Source organism: Epinephelus fuscoguttatus, linkage group LG18 (assembly GCF_011397635.1).
Source record: "Epinephelus fuscoguttatus linkage group LG18, E.fuscoguttatus.final_Chr_v1".
NCBI lineage: Eukaryota > Metazoa > Chordata > Actinopteri > Perciformes > Serranidae > Epinephelus > Epinephelus fuscoguttatus.
Genome location: NC_064769.1, coordinates 11,026,810 through 11,051,405, shown reverse-complemented (window position 1 = coordinate 11,051,405; position 24,596 = coordinate 11,026,810). Strand labels below are relative to the sequence as shown.

Here is a 24,596-nt window from a genome sequence, read left to right as displayed (position 1 = left end):
CTGTAACATCTTATTAACTTGAGCTTGGCCTCAAGTCAACACTCAATCAGTCTACAGTGTCCACCCAGGCAACTGTAATACACTTTTTATGTGCAGTACGAAAAGCACAGATGTAACTAAGAAACTAAATTATAGCTGCACTCCCTTTTTTGGTGTCAGAGACCACTGTAATTACCAGAAGGGTGGAAATCTTACATTATTGAAACCCTGCTGGTTATGTGTGATTCTCTTCAGCAATTTGTAGATTTGAAAGACATGATCCTATGCGCAAAATATGTTGATATTGTCTATATGTATGCAATAACTTCAAATTAAAACATGTAAATTGAATCAGATATTTTGGTGACAAAGTTCTCAAAGAATTGAAACTACACTGGATTTACCAAACCTCTTGCAAAAGTCTGGTGAGCAAGGAAGCTGCAATCCATATACTGTGGGAGTCGTAGGTGCGGAGAATGTTATGTGATGGCAAGTCGATATTAACCTCTTTATTTTCATAGCACCTGTGTTATACCCTTGAACAAACCTAAAATATCACTAACATCTGTTTTCTTTAGATTAGGCTCCAAACGCTGATGTCTTGGTAGATCAACAAGGCAGCCTACATACTCTCGCATCTTCTGTGTTTGTGCTTCACTCTGTGTTGGATCACATCCTCTCTCCCAGTTTCTATCGCACACTCACTACACGTCTTCTCTTGCTGGAACAGGGAAGCAGAAATTTCAAACAAAATGTTTGCAAGGCACCTCTGCCAAACTTAAAATATTGATCTAATACCATTAGGGCCTGTTTTATATTTGCTCTATCAATACCTGACAGAAGGACTCTGTAGCAACTGGTGAAAGCTGAGGTTTATTGTCATATTGCGGAGTTCAGCTATCGATGCAGGGGGGATGAAATGCTAATATTGTGCAGCTATTGATCTCACTCGGCCACTCAAATGTAAAACACAGGAGGGAGCGGCACAGCATGGCTATAAGTGTATGCAAATACACTGTGGCCATGCTTGTCATCTGAGCTAGATCAGAGCATCTAGCTGTTATCTGATCGGAACACTGCTTATCTTTTACACACAGAGTGAAATGCACTTATCCATGACGCTGTGCTTTCATGGACACACACATCAGTGCACGCACACACAAGTCCAATGAATACATGATCTGTTTTGTCTTTCCCCTGCCATTTACTTGAGCCTCATTAAAATGTGCTTGATTACATAACTGCCCTAAAACTGAAGGTAAGAAACAAAGAGAGCAGACTAATGTGTAACCTAATCATGCCCTCTTATTTGATTAAAAAAAGGGCCTTGTTGCTTCTAGATAGAAGCATTTGCCGAAACCAAACATGTATCAGTTATTTCTTATGAGCAAAAAATGTGGAGTGCAGAGTGAAACGGACAGTGTAAGTAAAACTTTATTTATATAATACTCTATTAAAAACACCTATAGGGTGTTGGAGGGGTGGTGGATGGATCCAACAAACCCTGGACTTTTATCTGGGAACACGGTGTTCGTATCCCCTATAAATGTAAAGCCAAACCATGACGTTTTTCTCCTAAACCTAATCACGTGCTTTTGTTTGTCTTCGAATGTCAACAGCAGACGCAGAAGCATACCTCGCATGTAATATGCAGGCGTGAAAGTCCCTTGACAAAGCTGCAAAATGTAATGACTTGGGATAAGAACGTGTTGGAGATCTATAAAAAGGCTTGCTTACAAAGATGGTTTTTAGAAGCCGCTTAAAACTGTCCAGAGATTGAGCAAATCTGACCGATTGGGGAACATGACTCCAGAGAGTTTGCATGATCACCTTTTGTTTTGCAGTGGGAGTGGGGGATAGGTTAAAGGTCGAGATTTAAGTATTGGTGTGACTGAGAAGTAAGGAACGAGGAGATCTGAACTGGGGGCAAGGTAATGCAGGGATTTAGTTTATTCTGATTGTTTCATAAGTGGATTTAAAGAATATGCAATAGAGATTAAACATCCCATAGGGAACATTACAGTCAAGTCAAACCAATTATTTTTTTCTGGACTCAGTAGGCCTAAATGTAAAAAATGTTGCATTTCTAGACCTCTTCAGTAGGGCTGTAAATCACATCATGGTATCATGTAGTGACTTTTGGATCATGTACAATATTTGCTGATAATCACTAAAGTCACCACATTCAGGAGCCTGCGATCGATATGACACAATATCAATATATATCACAGTTGTCTTTTTCTTGGCTTCTTTCCATTGTCTGCCTGGTTCCAGGCCACAGGCACTGTTTGAATGTTTAGGAAGCAAGTGTGCTTGGATGGAAATGATAACACAGAAAAGGGATAAGAATTTCAAAATAAAGGAATATCTTAAAGATGACAAATCTATTGATGTTTTTCTTTGCATTGATGGTATTAAATTGTTGATCATTGAATCTGGGTGTTGATCCTGATCAATGTATTGTTACACCGCTGCACTACAGTGGTCATTTCTGCTGTTGACTACCACTCAAGTCGGCCTTTCTGTAGCTATTTGGGCACACTGCAGACCTAGACATCCTTTTATCTCTGACATCTCCACAGACAGGTTTGTGGAGAAAGGAAGGTACTGCACTTAAGTCCAATCCAAGTATTTAATAACAAAGACAGAGTTTTCGTCACTAGATCCTTATCAGGGTGAATGTTTGACAAGACAATCTCTCAGGTTTGCCATAGTGACCTATAACATCCAAATTCAAAATGATGGCTTTCACATTAGCTGCCCCATTTGGGATGATATCTCACACTTTGGTTCTGCCATTGGATGTTCTCTGACTTAGATTGCTTAGATTGACAGATATCAATGTAATCTGCTTTGTTGGTCTTGGGGAACTTTTCGTACTTTTTAAAGATCAGTGGAAAACATAATCCCTCCTGACAAGTAGTGGCATGCCAAAGAAAGGTTAGTATCCATGTTAACGGAGGTCCACATATCAGCACTTACCAGCTGAGATCCACTTCACCTCATGTCCTATTCTCTGGTTGTACTTTGCTGTGTCATAGAAGTAAGGACATTGATCTGTAGGTCTGTTGGGAGCAAGATGATCAAAGAGTGTACTGTCTGGAGAGGACAATCAGGAAAATGTTTTAGGCTCCAAAACAATTTTTTGAAAAGGGGCCCTCGATGACGACTCATACTGGCATATCTTGGATTCTCAATGGATACCGTTAGTGAGCACAGTCAGCTAGCTACCTGTAACTGTCATGCATACATTAGGTGTAAATGTAAGCACCATTAAACATGCATTCCTTTCTGGTCACCAAAAACTAAAGAAAAAACAACCAAAGGAGGAAAAACAACACCCCGGTTGTTAGGGGGCCTTTATAGGCTTCTTTGCCTGGGGACCCCCAAAGTCTAGGATCACTGCTGATATCCACCAGTGCCTTATCCAGCCTTTGTTTTCTGAACAATTCATCATGTCCATATTTAAAGGCCATGCAAACCCTCCGAGGTGTTTCCACTGATCTACATGTAATTAGACAACATGCTTTCGTCCCAACTCCTCAAATACTGCCACTTTGTCGGTGTATCTTCACATTAATAAAGACCTCTGTCTAGGTTGAAGATAGCCTGAGCTATGTTGCAGGTAGATGTTTTTCACAGGAGACATTTTTTTGACCTGCGGCAGGATGAAAAGCACAAGTGTACTTTGGAAGATAAATGAGAGCCCTTGTATTGTGCATGCTGAATCACTGAGATGGCTCACTGGGACACTCAAATTGGATAAGAGCCCTCATTAATGTTATAAGTTGAACCTGTGCTTTGCCTGCTATGAATGTCAAATGTCTGCAGAGAAAAAAGTTGATCACATGAAGTCACAAAACTCATTGAACTAATTAAAGATAAAGAGTGTATGTTCTAGCGCTAATGTCAATCTTGGCCTTTACATCCCCACCCCACTGTCTTGATGTCTAATCAAGGTGAATGGAACAGTGAAAATGCCTGTGGAGCATGGGGCTTTAATATCATTTATCACAGCAGCCTATTATTCTACTGTATACTCCTGTGGATAATTAATGCAGTTATTTTTACTGTAATAAAACTGTCAGGATATTCATAAGACTACAGGACTGTTTGTGTACTAACAGTCATCATTATTTATTTACTTTTTATTAATTTTTTAATGTCACGTTGCACTGTAATCTCAATTATTGCCAGTAGAAGGCAGCATCCAGTACTACAGGCGCTGTTACGAAGAAACAATTTAAAAATGTCTGAAAGCTGCTGGCTACTTTGCCACTATTTATCTATCCTCTGACTCTGTTTGCGGACACGTTATTTTATATTAATGTGTGGTTCCATATTTTATGACAGGATACGGTAAACATCAGTTTTGTTAAGCTAGTTTTCTGGGAAAGCTCGTCACTTATTATTTGTTGCAAATTTCGTAGTTGTCTTTTTTGTTTAACAGTACCCCAGCGTAGAAAGCATTATCTGTTATGTTGGTTACCACAATAACCAAAAGTATATGAGCAAGCAACACAAACTGGGTCTAACTAGTAAGAACAGTAGCATTAGCTAATGTTAGTTGCATAGACGCATAATGGTTTATGTGGGCTATTATCTCTTTATTAGGTGTTGTTTGTGACAAATCACATTTATACTTGTGTCTCAGAGTATTGTAGTTAGCTTGCCACCGATAACATTTTACAGAGGAAAACCAAAAGTCACATAAAGTCTTGATGCTTGTGCTTGCAAAGGTATGAGATTTTAATTGTACGATAACCGTCTCAGAAAATATCAGGGTATTAAAAAACTGTATCAGGTGGTCAGAGCTCCATGTCCTAAACTTCACTGGCAGAATATGGAGCATTAAATTGCAAGGTTAATGCACCATTAGCTGGGCACGCTTCGTGACACACATCAGACACACCCACACTGTGTTGCGAGACCAACAGGTCCCCTGGCTTGTTTAGCTAACATGCTACATGCTAACATACGTCGTATTGGCCCACTGCAGCGGCGATTTCTGCTATCACAGGAATTCTCACCTTCATTGAGTTGTGTGAGACACTCCTGCTGTTCTTAGCCGTTTATCTCTGTCACAGCTGGGGCTACAGTGCTTCTTTCACCACAAAATGTTTGATAACTTTGTGGAGCGGAGAGGCTGAGTGGGCTGGTTGTATTGTTCTTTGACTATAATCGAGCTAAAAAGTTGAATGTGGAGCAGGCTGTGGAGAAGCTAACGGTGTACAAATTGCACAGGATGTAGTTCAGACAGGTGAGTACAACAAACTGAGTGACAATGTCAACATTATAAAACGTAGCGTTGTGTGCGCGTGTGCATCTTATGGACAAAAAACTGGACATTTATTTCACATTAGCGTGTGTTTGTGGTTGTAGCTATCAGTTTCCGTGATGTTTTATCCCTCTGTTCTTTTCCTGTCATGCGGGATATATACTTCTGCGTCGAATGGACGCCGTACCTACGGCTTAGGATGACATGCGCCTCCCCAGAAATGTAACTACACATGGTGGTGATGCAAACCTCCTGTCTGTTTTTGTGAGCTGAAACCATTTCCCTTAGTGGAAACAAAGCTTTTATTTACTTTAATTTCACAGATAACAAACAATAAATTGTGAAGACGACGCCTCCACAAAAAGTAGTGTGATTTGATATGATTTGATGTGATTTGATCTTGTGTGTGATTTCTCCTTTGGGGATTTATTCTGGCTTCATATGAGCAGAGGATATTGCCGCTCATTGCTAGGCTAATTTATACCATGTAAAATGCCATAGGCTTGTGCTAATAAAGTTAGCATGTTGTATTTGTTTGGAAAATGTGTTTAGCTTAAGACAGTTGTTTTGAACCTTGTGAGTTGTAATGGAGCTAAATTTTGTAACATTGCCTTTGTTAAATGTTGCTGTTGTCCCTGGCTTCATATGAGTTGAGGAAAAATTTGCTAGCTGCTAGGCTAATTTATACAATGTTAAATGACATAGGCATGTGCTAATAATGTTAGCATGTTGTATTTGTGGGGAAAATGTGTCCAGATAAAGACAAGTGCTTTGTCTGTGAATGCTGTGAGCGATAGTGAAGCTGATTTGTGTACTTGTGTTTGAAATTGTCTCTATTAAGCCATGTTTATAGTGTGTTTTGGGTGTGTTTTGAATCAACTAAACTTTACAGCATTTCACAGAAACCCCGCCACTGACTAGTGTTTTGAAGGTGTAACTGCAGAGTGACACAGACACACCACAGCACAAGTATAAATGCTCACAACGGCATAGGCCACGTGTGTAGGCTACAGCGTAGGATCTGCCGCACAAGTATAAATCCCCTAAGAAGTGGCATGTTGTTTAATTTCTGTAGCCTTAATAATGTCTACAGCTCTAATTATTTTGGCCAAGTTTTGTCCTCTTTTTTTATGGTTATATGGTTATGGTCTAGTAAGACGACTAATAATAAGTTGTATGCACAGGCTGCAAAGTTTTATCCATAGAAAAGGAATAAATTGTTGGTTTGGACATTGGGGTTCTGTGATGTTGTATGTATACATTGACATGTAAATATCCTAAATGTGCTCTTTGATTTAATAGGTCTACCATATAACATCATTATCATCATCGCCTCTAAACTGACCTACAGTACAGTCAGTTACTCTTATCTAAGGACATTTTTACACAACTAACAGCACTTTTATTTGAGAAAAATATTCTGGTACTCCTTCCATCCTTGCTGCTGATGTACCTGAGTAGGAGCAAACCGTACCAGCAGTACAATCAGGAGAATGGAGAGGTGCTGTGGCTGTATTCATCCAGGACCATCCATTTGCTGTGTTAGCAGTTACCAAAAACCAGATGACAGCTGAAGCGCATCATCATTCAGCATGTGCAACATTATGTTTGGCACATAGATGTCTATAGATGGAAGAGCTGCTTCAAATGGAGGAAATGGAAATTACATGACACACAAAATGTTCTATTCTAGAAGAGTAGTCCATACTTATCTCGTCGGGCCATTGGGATGATGCAGTTCTCTCTTTACGATTGTAATTTCTGTATTTAATGATTATTCTTCTCTCACATGAGATCCATGTAGTAGTTTAAATGAAAACTTTCCAAACAATGAATTGAGATGCTGCTTAATGCTAAAAATGTTTCTAGTCCAGTCTTGCAAAAAATTCTAATGAACAAAATATTTTCCAAGAGAGCCAATGATTAGCAAATCATAGAAACAGACTCTACAGTAAGTAAATTAGTCATTCTAATGCCATCTCTTACAGAGATCAGAGCCTGTAAAATGATACGTATATTAGAAACATTCAAAAGCTGACACAGCATGGTTTCAAAGTGACCAAAGGCTAATCAAATTAGCGTGAACCTTATTATGTTATGTCGCCAAACAGCTGATTGAACTTGCTTATTTCTGATTGAATTAGCTTTGATTACAGCTGGGAGAATGACTGCAGTATGTTGCTGTGTGGGCAAATGCAGATCACCTAGCCTATGACGTGAGACAGCAGTGCCTGCAAAATATTGATGGATGACAGAATATGATCCTGTCATAAGCCTGATCAATAAATCAGCAAGGCCTTGAAAAAAATCCATAATTTATATCACATCAGCGAGTTGTCCTTGGGTCCGTCTGTCAACCAGGAGTCAATGAGTTCTGTCACAGACCTGCTGGAGAAATGTAGTGAATGGCTAAACCTGGGTTGTTTTTAACGACATTGGTCTCACTGGTGATTTTGTGCCTTTGTGCTTTTGTCCTTCGTTTCTATTGTTGTAGATGCTGAACAGCTTTGTTGGTTTGGAGATTTAAACCAGGACAGAACAAGACTCAAGCTCATCTGTTAAGGAGCACTGTTGCTTTATTGAAGGAAATGAATCTACACACACCAAGCAAAACCGTCAGTCGAAAGACTTCCATCTCTCTTGCCTATTTCTCTCTCATGTTTCTACAGCTTGTGGGACTTGGTCTTGATTGCGTAATATAATCAACACTGGGATGAAAAACCTGTCTCGAAAGAAGCTCTGCTAAATGGAAAACTGTGTGTGCTTGACCTGCTCCTGTCCACAGCGTGACTGTAAGCTGATCAGACGGATGGAGTACGCAGTAGCTGCACCTTTGCGTGTGTGTTTGTGCATTAATGTGCCTGTGCACTTGTGACGTAGTCTAATGGCACAGTGATGAGGCTACCTGGGATATAGAGCTAAGTCAATATGACAAAATGATCAAAGAGACACAACTGACAGGGTTGTGAGTGAGAGCCCTAAACCTAATGTGTGCATAACGTGAATTTTGCACAGTCATGTCCGGTGCACAGTTCTAATTCCACAATACTGTAAATGAGATCCTTAAAAAAGGCATTGCACAAATTCTCTGTGCAATGTATGAATAATATATGCATCATTATATTGAATATGTGCTGTCTAACGACTGAAGAGTCTCTGAAAGCGCACTGATAGTTTTATATTCTGTTTCCCAATTTTATATTTCCAAGAACAACATTGATGAAACCCTCCAGATTCAAAGTTGCCACCAGAAGCATGAACACTTTGTAGGGAACTACATAAAATAAACAGGAATTTGTCTCTGAGAATTATTTTTTAATGTACATCCTGTCTTTCAGTGCTTCCTCAGTGTCTTTTTATCAAGTATGGCTACACAGTGCATGTTTTGTGTGTGCCATAAAATGAAACACATTGAAGCAACATGCAGTGGTGTCTCTCCATACGGACTTACCCTCTTAGCAGCAGGAGCGTCAATGTACTGTACCATCAAAACAGCACACTCTGACCCACATATGCCAGTCATTAGGCTCTAGTTGAACTACAAACAACATGACTCACAAGAGCTGCACCAACAGGTGATCTGTATCTTCACAGACATGTTGAAGTCAAACTGTTTAGCCATCAGAAATGTATTTTCTTTGTGTATGCAGTGTGAAGAGAGAATAGCAGAGATGCTGATAAGGGTTTGTTTCTCAACGCAGAATTGTAATGAAACTCTTGGATTGTGCTCTGTGTTGATTGATGTAGTCACAGTGTCTCCATAACAGTAACCCATGTGTGAGAATTGATGGATTGCATTTCCCGTGTGAAAAAGCATATGTATTGCTTTTCTGAGATTTATGTCACCTCATCACTGGAGATGTAGCAAAATCCAATTTATGTGTCTCGCTTGTTTTATATTTATCCTCTCTTCACCTGACACTCTCAGAGTGATTGAAGTGAAAAAAGTGGAGAGCATGCGGTAGTCATTACCTCAGTCACAGTTCTAATTAAGGAGAGAGTTTTTGTGTTTGCTGAGGAAAACAGTTCTTTGAAAGAGATGAAAAGCAGTTCTCTCTTCACATAGGGCCCATTAAACAAAAGTCTTTATTGTCCACTCTTCTGCCTACTTCATCCCTCATTGTTGTTTTTTAGGATATCACTGATACTGTGATATTCCACTCCATCGTCAAGGGTACAAACAAATCTTTTTTCTGGGAGTCTTTCATCTTTTCTCTACCTACCCAACTGACACATTTCTTTTTGATTCTCCTTTCTAGATGTGCGGTGTCCGTCCAGACACTGGTTGTCACGTGGTCACTCCTATGAAGAGCAAACTGTGTGGAACCCGAAGTACTGCGTGGTTGGTGACTGTCAGATGCTGCTTCTGAATGAGGAGGAGGTGGTGAGAGCAGACAGTATTATCTCTTGTCTGTCATGTCCCTCTGTGTCACCATTGTTATTCTCGTCTGTTCATGTTCCTCTTTTTTTTTGCCTTTGTAGCTTATTTCCATCCACCCATTTTTCCACATAGCTGTACATTTTACAACACATCTTAAATTCGTGTAAACATTATTATATTTGTCACATTTTTGCAGTGGCTAGCACTGTTGCCTCACTGCAAGAGGGTTCTAGGTTTAATCCCACTGGCCCTGAACAGGATAAGTGGTTACACATGCAATTAATTACAGCAGTTTGACTGTGAAGTGAGTTTCAAGCAAAACTGAATATAACTACTTGTCACTGATACTCAGTGAAAAGCAGTCCATAGATATCCAGTAGGAGTGGGGAAAAAATTGATACAGCGTAGTATCACAATATTTTGTGTGGCTATATTGTATCGATACAGTCGCCAAGTATCGATCTTTTATTACATACATTATTAATTTTTGCAAATACACATTTTAATAAAACTTTTGGTACTAGAATAATAAAATCGATTGCTTTTTCGTCCACTAGATGGTGCTTATGTTTTTTTTCCCTGGTGAGGTCAGCAGGGGTGTCAGTCAGCAGCACTTGGCAGGAAGTTCATCAAAACAAAGACAGAGGCGAGAAAGAAACCAGAAGTGTGCTGTCTGCATTTAAATCCAACGTCTGGTCTTATCTAGGATTTTTTCACATGGAAGGAAAGGAGGACTTCAATATGACACATGCGATGTGCAAGCAGTGTCATATGAGAATAAAATGCTCTGAAAATACTACGGACATGAGGGCTCACCCCACACTCCACCACCCAGAGATAGCATTAGCTGCTGACGACCAAGCTAATTCTAAACCCGCTCAGCCAAAAAAAAATCAGCCAATACTGGACACACTTAGCTTGACAAAACTAACATCCAACTCAAAGAGAGCCAAGAAAATAACACAGTCCAACACCTACTTCATGTGCAAAGATCTGCGTCCATACAGTGTCATTACAAACAAGGGCTTTTGTTACATGCTAAAACACTCCGTCGGTATGTGACTCAGTCCCGACATTTTTTCACCAACACAGCCGTACCCAAGCTCTACAGAGAAGTGAAGCATAAGGCTGATGAATCTTTGAGTACAGCGGGAAGAGTGTGATTAACTTGTGACACCTGGACTTCAAGGTCAGTGGATTCATATGTGACTGTTATGGCACATTATCTCGCAGAGAACTGGTGACTGCTGCCTCATGTTCTTTAAACTAGAGCAGTCCATGAATGTCACACTGGAGCAAACATTGCAGACGTCTTGCAAAATTGTTTTTGTAACAGCCAACGCTTCTACCATGGGTACAGCCATTCAGTTAGCGGGATACCTGCATGTGCAGTGTTTCACTCGTGCTTAATCTGGCCCCTCAGAGGGCATTAAGTCTGCCAACAGCTCAGTTTGTCAGGTGTATGAAGCATTTCTGACAGGTTTTATGATGGTATTGGTCAGTCTGTCTGCTTTCCATCACATTTTGCTGCAATAAAAATGATTTCAGATAAACTGACTGAAAAATGTATTTTAAGATGTAAAACTGTTGACAAAGTTTGCAAATGGCAAAAAAGGTAATAAATCACAATATATCACATATATTGTATCGCAGTACTCAGAATATCGCAGTATCACAAAATCATATTGTGACCGAAGTATTATCATTAATTAATTATTAATTATTAATATCATATCGTGGGTCCTCTGGTGATTCCTACCCCTAATATCCAGTGTGCAGTCTAAGGTACAAATCCAGTTTAAATAATCATATCAGTAAAAGTAAAGGCCTTAAAAAATACAGTATCAGTTAGGCTATAATAATAATGAATACCTATGGAGAAACATAAGCTCCTGACTGAATCCTGAGTTTTGTGAGAATTGATGCTGCATTTAAATGCATCTCATGCAGAGCAAGCAGAGTCTGGCTCTTTGACTAGGAACAAATCACAAGTCAGCAGGGTTATCCAAATTACATTGTTCAGTCTGCAATACCTTGTCCTTGTTTAATAGTTTTGTGTGAGCTCATTTTCAAATCTCCCTCATACCCTACACCTACACAGATATTCTCCCCTTTTTGGCTTGTTAGGTGTCTTCTCAACACTAAGTCATTACTAGGATTGGACTGTATATTTGAGCTCAATATCACATTAATTACTGTTATTGATTACATTGTGGCATATGTATGCAATATGTTTAAATCAGAGGTGTATTCAAGTCACATAACCTAGACTTGAGTCACAAATTTGATGACTTTAAACTTGAAAAAAGAACCTGCAATTAGGGTTGCAGCGGTATACTGGGGTTTACCATGATATGAATATTGACAGTTAACATACTGTGTATATTTGCTTATCTACAATAAGTTTCAATTATAGTCATAAAACATTTGTTCAACCAAAAACAACCCTTCCCTTTTCTTCTTTTAAGGGTCATTCTGATTGATAATAATAATTATTGGCAGTTTGGCAACTCAGCCAATGGCTGGTGATTTCACTTTGAATTGAGCCTTTCCTGATCAACTATATTTTTTCATTTAGACATAAAACAGAAAACATGCAAAACATACAATGTCACTTTAATTATTTTTACTATATTACTAATTTGTTCCGTTCTGCCATTACTTAAATGTCCTTGGCATCTCCTATGGTAGTATGTCGCTTGAACTGCACTACAGAATATGTGCAGAAATGCGAACACAATGAATGCAGAGTACAGACAGAAGGCTCCATCTGTCTCAGTATCTAACATTGAGCATAATTGAGCCCTTAGCAGCCCACAAGTGGAATAAAACACTGTGGCAGACTGTATTACCAGTTGTGCAGCATTATTTCCTAAGTTTAATATATTTTAAATTTTGTCTGGCCATCTGTTGAAGAGAGACAGATGAGAGTGGGAAAACTGCCATTTTGGATGAAGGCTGTATTTTGTGGTATTTGATTCACTTATGATCGCTCAACCAGTTGTACATACACCTGATTTACTCTGGGTTTGCTCACTCTAAAAAAGGAAAAAATAATTATTGTTATATTACTCACTGTCCTGTAAGTTCATAAGGACAATTAACATCTAGTGTCTTTCCTTGCATACCTCTGCCCACCTTTAACCTGATCCCATTCATTCCAGTTGGAGCAGCTCACCCAAAAGTGTTTCCTGTGTCTGTGTGCACCCCCTGCTGTGGGTGCCAATATCTCATGCACATTAGTGTCTGTGTCTGGCCAACTGCAAGCACACATACGGCACAAAAATAATATTTAATATTCCATTGCAAGAGCCATTGCTTTTAACTAATGCCACTGTCTAAGGACCATCAGCAGCAAATTAAATTATAGCTGCCTTGGGGAATTTCTCAAACCCTCTTCTCAGCACAGCAACAGGGACAGAACTGTCCCTCTCTGGGAATATAGCATCTTGTGTGAGAACACTTAGAACACGAGGCCTAGTTATTGGACTTGCCAAACTTGCATACCGACATGACTGTTGGAACTGGGGAGAAAAGTGTGGCTACAGTTTTCTTTGTCTGCAATGCATATGGTATGCCGTGCTGAAATGGAGCAATAATTGCAGGGGGGAATTATCTGAATCGACCCACGGGCAGCCTGCCCGCTACAGTGCCTTTTTGTTCCAAGAACAACAGCTTTTAAATGCATCCATCTAGAGACCCAGACTCTGAAAGGTCATCTGTAACACTGCAGGATTTGTGTGATGTCAGCAAACTGCAGGTCAAAAAGATGATACATTTTTATAATGGCTCACTTCATATAAAGGTGTGATGACATGGTTTAGACAGCCAAACAGTTTCCAGTAAAACAGGTCAGAGCATCAACTGCTCTGAGGTCAAACATTTATGTGCGTTCCTGAGACACGTTTGTCATGGCTGTATTAGGTTTTCCAGTATTTTAGCAACTCTTCATTGAGTGGGTGTACATGGTAAGTTTAATTCCCTTTTCATTCGGAATGAAAGTTAATTCCTATTAAAAATGATCTTGTAAACACCTAATTCGGAATGAAAATTGCCAATGCGATTGAAAATTCAATCCGATGTAAGGGGCTGGAATATTCTGTTTCTAATTCCGAATGAAAGAATTTCTCGCACTTGTATGCACTCATCCCTCTTTGAGTTCATTCCGGTCTTTCTGTATGTGCTTGTTTCCTTGCCCTGCTGGTGCGATAACGTATATAGCACGCATAGCAACGGGCTGAGAGAGAGCAGTCGGACTCGTTGCGCTCACCGGTTTCCATTCACCACAGAACGGTCTTCTGTCTCCCTTCTTCGACCTTCTACCTCCCTTCTCCGCCTCAAAAGACGAAGCAGTAGCAGAACAGGGTTGTTGTCGTACTGCTGCTTCAAGAATATAAGCAAAACAAGCCATCATGTAACCGCACCCATTGTCTGGCATTGTCATTGTGCTTGCTCAAAAAGTAATTCATTTAACTCGTACAGGGCTCGACAGTGCAAGCGTTTCACTCGCATTTGCGACTAAAAATATGTGTGCGAACTGTAAAAAATATTTAGGGGCACATGTGTGCATGAAAAAATCAGCCGAAGCAGCCTATATTTTTGTCAATAAAAAAATATGATAATCTAACGGCAAATGTTGGAGGAACTCCAGCCGCCTTCCCTCTTCCCCGTGTGACATGGTTATGGGCGGTTTTCCAAGCCACTGTCGGCACAATGAATATCGTGCGCGACGCCAAGGGTAGTGGTGCCACTTTGTCAGGCGTTGCTGCCCTCTCCATAGACAAACAATGGGACAGCCAGCGCAAAGCGGTTTTACAGCTGATCATGTGTAGAGGCCTTTAGGGACCGTTCGCCACGGTACCGCTGCTGGGCAGGGTGGAAATAAAGCCCTTTTCACACAGAGCGTGCAAAGTGCAGACCTCCGCCGACAAACCCATTCATTGTGTATGTGCTACTGCGGCGCAAGAGCGCACCGCTCTGCCGCCGAGCTGAGCGGCGCCAGCCTGCGCTCGAATTGAATTGAAATTTTTTTTAATTTCAGCGCAACGCGCTGTGACGACACCTCAGCGCCGCTCGTCCAATAGCAGAGAAGAGCCTGAAGTAGACCCGAAAGCGGTCACCATGGAGCTGTAGCTCCTGAACGAGCCTGTACTCCCCCAAATCCTGTCCCCTGCGCCCTACCCCACAGTGGGTGCTGCGAAAGCTCTGTGTGAAAGAGGCTTAAGTCCTGCAGAGTTTCAGAGGACCTGAAGAATGTTTTAGAATAGTAATAACATTATATAAGATAATCATATTGCAAAGATAATATATATAAGATAATAACATTAAAGACAAAATTAAATTGCAATACTTTTTCAAAACTTGATGATTTTACCTTTCTGTACATTTTGTATACAAATTCATTACATAATTTTGCTTTTAAATGTCTATTTGCATCACGTTTATTACAGAAAACACATTATTTGATCAATTTACATTGTTCCCCTAAAGTTCTTTGTGCGCTCCTTACTTTTTCAACTTAGGAGCACATGTGCTCCTTGGGAAAAAGGTTAGCGTCAAGCCCTGTTATATATGAAATATAGCTCAGTTCAAGCTCCTCTCATGTAGCCTGTTACTGTAGATGTTCTTCTATGTTCCTCATCCTAGTTATTAAATATACCACACGTACATAAAAAAAAAAAAAATTCAGATGAAGCCTTTACTCTCCTGTGAAGAAGACCCATTTGTTATAGTTGTACATATGATGTAATGTTTCTCCAGACATACATTACATAATGCAACATGGCTGAGAAAGCAGTTGCACCTTTTTGGAATACACTTAAATATTTCCAATATAGACACACATTAAAAATGAGCATTGTTTAAATCTGCCTATAGGATTTTTGTAGCATTAACTGGTTTTATCTTGATAAAAACATTTATTAGGATTTCACGCGAATAGTGCTACAGAAATTTTTTGAGCACATACACCCCAAAGACTCAGTCAGTATCTGGTGTGACCACCATCTGCCTCATGCAGTGCAACACATCTCCTTCATATAGAGTTTATCAGGATGTTGAATGTGGCCTGTGGAACTTTGGCCCACTCCTTAGACATGGCTGTGCAAAGTTGCTGGATATTGCTGTCGTACACGCCAATCCAGAGCATCACATGCTCAATGGGTGACATCTGGTGAGTATGTGTCTCATGCAAGAACAACACATTCTTACTCTGACTTTGCCACATACTGACGTTTGATCATGGACTTTCCATGTCCAGATATGACATGCAAGGTACTCTGGGTGCATTGGTTGTTGACGTTCGGGAAGTTTACTGTTTACATACTGTCTCTTTTAAAATAAATGCACTATGTCAGTACAACAAGGTGAACTGACGTTTTTTTCCTCCAACAACAAATGCACATGGTTGGGTTAAGGCAACAAGAACACATGGTTAGGCTTACGAATAAAGAACAGGGTTTGGCTTTATAATCTTACGGGGACAAGAATGCTGCTCTCCCGGGTGAAAGACGGTGTTTGTTGGACCCATCCCTCCCGCCGGACCAACTTGGACTTTTGCCGCCTTGACTTTCGTTCTCGTCCTGCCACATTTCCCCCTGACGCCGCTGAGCGCCATCAAGCTGTAACGGCAAAAGGCCACATACCATGCAGACATTACAGGATGGCTTTTTCGTCAGTGTCCGATGCTGCAAGCTACTGCCCAAGCGCCGTATTTCAACGACTTTAAAGCGAGACTGCGTTGGCAAGAACTTAGATGTTTTCAGCTTCCAGGAGCTTCCAGGAGTGCAACATGGGGCCATGTATTATCATGATGTAACATGAGGTCATGGCAGCAGGTGATGGCTAACTCTGTGCATTCAAATTGGCATTAAAATGCACCTGTGTTTGTTCTACGTAGCTTATGCCAGCCTATACCATAACCTCACTGCCATCATGGGGCACAGTAAACTGCTCGCCGACACAATGCCATACATGCCGTCTGTCACTGCCTGTCACAGTGTAAACCCTGATGAGCAGTTACCTGCTGAACTGGTTAGGTCTAGACCCCTGTGAGGATGACACGCGTGCAGACAAACTTCCCTGAGATGGTTTCTGACAGTTTGGGCAGAAATTGTGAAAACTCTTGCGCCAGCTGTCCTGGTGGCTGGTTGTGAAGCTGGTTGGATGTACTGTCAAATACACAAAATCAGTCTTATGGTAGTCAAATGGACTTTCAGTTCACAAACAACAGCTCTGGTGGCGATCCTGCCGTCAGTATGTCAGTGACACACTACCTCAAAGTTGGCCACATCTGTGGCATGTTGTGTCATAAAACTTCACATTTTTGACGGGCCTGTTATTGTGACCGTCCTAAGGCACATTTGTGTAGTAATGAGTCAGCTGTTGATTCAGCATCTTAATATGCCACACCTGTCAGGTGGGTGATTAATCTTTGGGAAGGAGAAGTGCTCAATAATAAGATTTCAACACATTTCTTCACAAAATTTGAGAGAAATAAGCATATTGTGTGCATAGAAATAGTCTCAGATATTTTATTTTAGCTAATGTAAAAGCAAAAGCAAAAACAAAAGACTTGTATTTGTTAGGGATGAACGATATTTGATTTTTTTGCCGATATACACTATGCCGATATATAACAACTCATTTGGCTGATAACCGATACTGAAATTGATATATTCTTTTTTCCCCCCACCAAGTTTAGTGATCATCAAACCTCTTCTGAGTGGCATTAATTTCAAATTATGCATGCATACTCTTATCGTGTTGGCCCACTGGCAGATGGAGACATTAAGTACTATAATTTCCAATGTATATAATGTTTATTCATTGTGCTAAATATGAAAAAGCATGTTGGCCAAATCATCAAGTTCATTTTAAAGCTGATATTGGCCAATACAGACGTCATGCTGATATTATTGTGCATCCCTGGTGTTTATTTTTTGTTCAGTGTGTGAACTTGTTTTTATTCACTATTTATTTGCTTAAATTTGGCCTATATATGCTTGCATTCCATAACACAATGTATGCAAACTCTAGGCTGAGCAAAAATGTAAAGTTGGGAAGTGAGAAGAAAGCAAAGTCAAAGTGTATAAAAAGACTTAAGAGTCCCCGCACAAAAGTTTTGATTGATTGTTGGTTGTGAAGCAGTATTAGCTGCAGGGGTTTCAGTACACAATCACTCTCTTTCTTTATTCTTTTGTTTTTGTCCTTTTGTTATATCGTTCTTTTAAAATAGTGTTTTTCTCTTTAGTTTTTGTTGAATTGTTTTACTCTCTCTCTCCAGTCACGTCCGTCTTTCTCTTCCTTATACTCGTGGTTCTCATGTGCTCTGACACATTTTGAAAAACATAGAATTAAAGCACAGCATCATTTGTAATAGAACGTTCACTCAATAAATGTTTGTGGCATTGTTTGCCAAAGGCGATTAGGCCCTTAGCTATTTGTACAGCCAACATGACGTCCCTAATCGTAAGACAAACGACGCTCCCACAAACACAAAGACAGCCAAAAAGGAAGGATTCAGAGAGTGAATGCAAAACAGCACAAAAAAAGGCCAACAATCTCAACAGTGAGCAATTTCTTGAAGGCTGCAATATGAAGATAATAAAACTGAAGGAAAGGTGTGATTCCAGAGAGGTCTGCAGAGTTTGGACTTTTTTCATTTCCACCATGTGAAACATTCAGTTGTTATTTGGGCCCATTAAGCACAGTGTTTGTGAAATTAGTGATCAGATTCAGCTCATCATTACTCTCTGGGGCGGCAGGAGAGCAGCTCATAGGGACTTGGCTTGGGAACCTGAAGTCAGTGGGTGGAACCAAGTATGGAGCGTGGACTGGTCGCTGGAGAGATGCCAAATTTACCTCCTGGGAACTGCCGAGGTGCCCATGAGCAAGGCACTGAACCCCCAACTGCTTGGGGCGCCTGTCCAAGGCAAACCCTTCACTCTGACATCTCCATTTAATGCATGTATAGGTCTTGTTTATGCATGTGTGTGTATTTCAGGCCTGTGTGTATATGACAACTCAGACCCTGGGATTCTTCTTCTTCCTCTTCTTATCTACATCCCTAAAGCTACATGTAACTGCCAGCAGATGGGGCTGATGATCACAGACAAAGAAGTCCAAAATTCATGCTGGGTGGAGGATACTTGAAGGGGCCACTCCAGTGTTTAGACTGAGCCTTAATTCAAGTGGGCTTTGCCATTTGCTTAACTGTTGTAATCAAATCAGTGCTTACGTCCATGGTAAAAGCAATTACCTTAATTGAATTAGCAGAGAGTGAAAAGATACATCACTGTTTCCTGTTTGCAATATTTTTCCACCGTTAGTCCTTTGACAGGAAATTAGTGAGATGGGTTCATTGCATCAGAACGATGGTAGTTTAACACTTGACCTATTTTGAGCTTTAAGTTTGTAACTCTGACTTGTTTTTTAGGTGACTTACTCCCTCTCCATTAATATTTTAGGCATCTGAATATTGGCAGTTCTCACCCCTCAAACAATAACTTTGTCACTTAGTATTACAAATCAGTAGATTAGAGATTACACTCTCAGTGTTCCTGGAAGCTTGATACCCTTGGCCTTCCAGTACTTTTCTGTATGTTGCTATTACTGTATTTATCCCAGGCAGAATTGTTGCAATGACTAGTGGGACTCAATTACAGCTCACATTACTTAGTCATCATGGCTCAGACCACCACACATTGTCATTATGGCAGAGGCGTTGTCAGTGAGAGCTGTCCTTAAACCCTGGTCCCATGAGCAAGTAAAGAGGTGACTTGCAGAGACACAGCGAGATAAACAGACGGACATGGAAACAGAGGGGTAGAGAAAACAAGACAGACAGGGTGCCGCATTGAGCTGAGGGGTGTGAGGATGTTCGATAAGCCATTATCACTCCTTTTGGAGGACATCAGGCCCTTTCCCTTTTTCTTTCAGTCACCACTTTCTCACCACAGCCATCCTTTTCCCTTTGTCTGTTTAATCTTTTGGAACCAAACATTTGGTATGCAAGCTATAAGGAAGATATGGGCTGACACAGACTGATGTGCTGCTAATGCCTGCTTTGTTTTATCCAATGGCTCCCCATTTATCAGGAGCTCTACAGCTATTGTGTGCTATTGGCCCAACACAGCATTAAACATGGTGACCAGAATAACCACAAGAACATAGATAAGGAGCCTTGGTGACTGTTGTATGTGTATTTCTTCCATTTCCATCGGCCACCATTTTTCTTCTTGTTAGCTTTCATTCGTTCCTCTGTGCGCTATCTTTTCTGTGTGCTTACTTTGTATCTGTGCCTTTTGTTGTATTTATTCAGCCTTTTATCTGTCTTGAATTCCTTGCTCTGTGTCTCTGTCCTCTTCTTTCTCTGTCTGTCTCAGCAGATCCGTTCCTTGTTTTTGCAGGAGAGGCGCTCTGCGTCATGCAAGGTCCATCTTCTGCGACGCACCATCAGCGTTCCAGTGGAAACACAGTTTCCAGAATACCACAGCCAGCTGTCCACTGAGAGCGGTGAGTAGCCTGAGGACATACCTCTGCACTAATCAGCATGCACACACAAGCAGACAAACACACAATCTCTCTCTCTCTCTCACACACACACATCCGGACACTTGAATACTTAAATTACTTTCTTGAAAGCATTTAATTAAATTTGAATGATTAATAGCCTAGAAATCAAATATTTAACACTTGTTCAACGTGGACATGTAAAAATGTACATTCAAATTTATTATTAAGACTCTGGAGACTAAGAAGTTGGTGTTTTTTTATGGGTTGGCTCAAGTTTTGGCTGTTACAGTATGTCCAAGGCTGCGAAATAGAAGCTTAAAGTAGGGGTGAGTGATGTACCCAATATATCAGATATAGTCAAATATCATTTAACAGGCAATATGGCGAATGAGCAAATTGTATTGCATTTTTAGTAAATGACTTATGCATTAAAGCAGGTTGTGTTAATGTGCAGTAGACTCACTCCGTTCTGTCACACACACACACACACACACACACACACACACACACACACACACACACACAAAAACACAAACAAGACATCCCAAACTGATCAACCTCACCCACAGGTCAGTTACTGAGCTGACGTCAATTCAAAATGGAGGAAGGTCCCGGAGGGGGGGGTCTATCATCTGGAGGTGGTTTGGTTTTAGGAGAACAGATGTGGAACAGGCTGCTATGCTCTGCAAAATATGCCACAAAATGACTGCTGCCACATGTAGCAGTACCATGAGTCTATACCATCACGTAATACATATCCAATACAGATCACTGCAGTCAAGCCAGCCTCTGCTTTGAAAGAGGCGGCCAAACTCTCCCTATGTTATTTTGCAATACATGCATATATATTATGGTAACAGCGTGCAAGCACTGACTTCAGAGTTAAAGCACCCTGGTAGGCATCCCAACATTCATAAAGTACGTCAGTGCGTCAAAAATAATTAAATAAATGAAAACATAGAAATGCATAAAACAAAATGAACTCGTTTTAAATAGTAACAAAATAACTACTGCCTGCAAACTGTGTCATAGAAATGTCTAATTCCAATTGTGTGAATAATTAATCAAACTTAGTAATTAGGAATACATTCCAAAGACCTATCTGACTTCCAAAAGACAGTACACCATTTCAGAGTGTCATCCAGACAGTTTCAGGACTTTCTGATGTGCAATTTCAAAATTAAAGCCCTTTAAAATGTCATACAAGCCACGTTCCCTCTTAGTTTACCAGAATGATCACACTATTTGATGCATGTGATCATACCAGTTATGTAATCTCAGAGAAATTCTGAAAAGATCAAGATATATATCGGGATCCTTGAGTTATATCACCCAGCCCCAGCTTAAAGTCAAACTTAAATACTCATATGCAAATGCTTGATCTGTATAAAGGTCAATGGACAGTGTAACTCAAGAGAAGCACTTCTGTCTGCTCCTTAGTGACATATCCAAACACTCAGACATGCAATTGAGCCTTGCATTACCCACATGCCTGTGCAAGCTTTCTACCTTATATCCACTAGATGGAGAGCTTGCTTCTTTGTAGCACTTCACTGCACTTGTACTGCCTCATCCTGAGACTCACACTGAAAAATATTATGCTTTCTTTTAAACAGCATGTTGCACTTTCCCTGTTGCTTTTATGACGATGTGTAAAATAATACCATTATTTCCTGGATGTGCCAGTTTATACACTTATGTCTACAGACAAGATGGAGCAGCTCAGTTAAAAACTGGTGAGCGTCTGACAGCATGAACACACAGTCAGTCATAATGAGACACTAGGTGGCACTGAGGTTTGACATTCAAGTATTTGTATCCCACAGTTACCGTTGCTGGGTTGTCAGCTGGCATGCAACCTAATATGACCCACCTTTTAAGCAGTGTGTGCAGTTTTTCTTTTTTTTTGTAGTTTAGATGCTTAGTCATAGTATAAACAATGGTTTCATTACAATGTTTTACATTATGGTACAGAACATTGAGTTTAGGTTTTACTAGGTCATTTTCTAAGGTTTTGTTGCCCTTGCATCCCTGAGGCAGTGTTGTCTGACTGGACGACATAAGTATTGTGTATTTTCTGTCTCAGCAATGTTGTGTAAGTATTTTGAGACCAAGATTTTTTGCGTAGTTCTTTGTTGCTCCTGTGATTTTAGAGATGCTTTGTGCTGGGATCTGAATCATGCTTCCTGTTGACACTGTATGCCCAGAAATTAAAGAATTTTTGAAAGTGTTTTATTTACCAACCCGTGAACATCAGAGGGAGCAATCAAAAGAATATTTCACCTGCAAAATGACCACTGATATCAGTTACTCCCTATGTGTATGTGTCTTAAATCCATGAAAAAAAGCTTAGTTTTTCTTGCATGCCCCCACGGTTTATGAAGAATCCAAGAGAGGTGAACGGTCTTCATGAATTGAAGTAATTACGGTTAACCTGTAACAAAAGCAAAATTATATAAAACATCAGTTTACAACTCTCATACAACTTTTGCTGTATCATCCAAGTTTCATTTGTCAAACTGTATGCTCAGTATTTCCCAAATGCATGTACTTTTGCAAAAAAAAAAAAGTACAATGTCATACATTCCCCCCATAACCAGTATGATATATATATGAGCTCCACTTGAGCAGAGCTCATATGCATGCTCGTGCTCAGGCTCGCTACTCACCCATGCCTGAGACTGTTTGTGCTGACGTGTTTTAAATCGTAATATTTTAGTGTAAATGCATGTGTTTGGGAACGTACTATGGGATAAATGAGACTTGGTTCACCTTAAAACTTCAATGAATAGCCCCGGCTATTATTTGTTCAAATCCCTGAAATTAACAGGCCTATATTTGGGACAGGCCTTTAATTCCTTTCTCACATAACTGTTGCTCAGCAAAGATTGGGAAATACAATATATATATATATATATATATATATGTATAAATTGGGCTTCAGATAATATATCAATTACAAATCATTCATCTCTAGCTTCGACGGACAGAGCATTAGACAGATTGAGTTATAGCACTCGAGGATTATGGCACCTGGCATACTGACACAACACCACTTTATCCTTTTAAAACAATACTCACAACTTTATGAAAAACCCTTTTGATTTTTTTTTATCTGAGGACCCTTATGGACTTAAGGAATATGAATAACTTACAGGGTAACTGACGAATGAACACATAATTTTAGGTCGCCGATGACCTGGTTTTATACCTGTGAAGAGCTTTTATTAAAAAAATAAACAGCTTCGCAACCAGACCAGGCTAGCCTGGTTCCAGACCATAGACCCCGCCCACTCAACTCAGTAGGCTTGCATCTCTGGTCTGGCATACTTCAATGAATTTGCGATTTATCTCGTCCAAACGCTGGACGGACCAATGAACGCCGGGGGTCTAGCGATTAGCCAATCAGCTGATGTCAAGCTGTATGCCGGTGGGTAACTGGTGAGGATAGCAACAATGGCGACCGCTACAGATCCTACAGACCACACTAACGATGCTATCAAGGTATTTTGCCGCTACTCGCGTTAATGGAGGAACAAAGTAAGGAAGCTACTAAACTGGATTTAATGGACGATGCAGCTGGGCATGCACAACGACGGAGACATTTTAAATGGGCAATGCTCGCTTTTTTTCGGCACCCCTGAGGCATGGATACTAATGACGTCAGATTCTGGGTGAGTCTTTGATCTCTACTGATTGGTTAGGGAAAAATCAAATTCCCTCCCCCTTGTAAATCGCCTTCAATGGAAGCCATGTCGGACTGAAGATTCTGGGAGCTTCAGTCTGACACTCAGGCTAAGACCAGGCCTCTAATTGAGACAGGCATTTATTTGTTAAAATGTGTAGCCACACCAAATAGGCTTTGTCAAAAAAACATTTTGATACAGTTTTGCTGCTGTTAAATGTGCTAAAAAAAAGGAGCTTTTTTTTCCTTTGGTTTAAGGTATCATGAGGTAAGTAACTGAAATACAATTGGTCATTTTGTGGATGAAGTGTTCCTTTAAGTTGGATGTTAAAAAACATAACTTTGGGTCACTTTAAAGAGGGGTGTCAAACATATGGCTTGGGGGCCAGAACAAGCCCAAAGGGTCCAGTCTGGCCCACTGGATGACCCTGCACACCTAATACTGATGCACTTCTGAATGCTAAGAGGTGCCAGGTTTCAGGAGCAAGTTAAACAGTGAGTAGCTTTCTTTAAATAAATGCTGCTTCAGAGGCTTTTTCACCTCGACCACAATACAGTTCTTTTCTTTCACTTTAGTTTGGTGTGGTGATGTCAGGATTATGACACAGGAGTGGAAATGTATAGTAAAATGCACATTAAATGACAGTGTGCAGTAGTCTGTGGAGAACTAAGAAATAATATTGAAATTGCATTTAGTCTTCTGGAGACATCACAGGATGTGTGTCATCTGTTTTGTAAATGTATTAGCGTTTCTAAAA

At 40.3% G+C, this 24,596-nt stretch overlaps 1 protein-coding gene across 3 annotated transcripts in view; it reads left to right on the top strand.

Moving 5' to 3' along the window:
* Window positions 1-9,516: 9,516 nt before the first annotated feature.
* The window catches only part of dab2ipb (DAB2 interacting protein b), a 213,345-nt gene continuing 198,265 nt past the window's right edge, over window positions 9,517-24,596 (top strand). For all 3 annotated transcript variants that reach the window (XM_049603707.1, XM_049603709.1, XM_049603706.1), the window contains exons 1-2: window positions 9,517-9,641; window positions 20,048-20,153. In XM_049603707.1, the coding sequence (XP_049459664.1) occupies window positions 9,615-9,641; window positions 20,048-20,153 (133 nt within the window). In that variant the 5' untranslated portion in view covers window positions 9,517-9,614. The remainder of the gene's footprint in view (window positions 9,642-20,047; window positions 20,154-24,596) is intronic.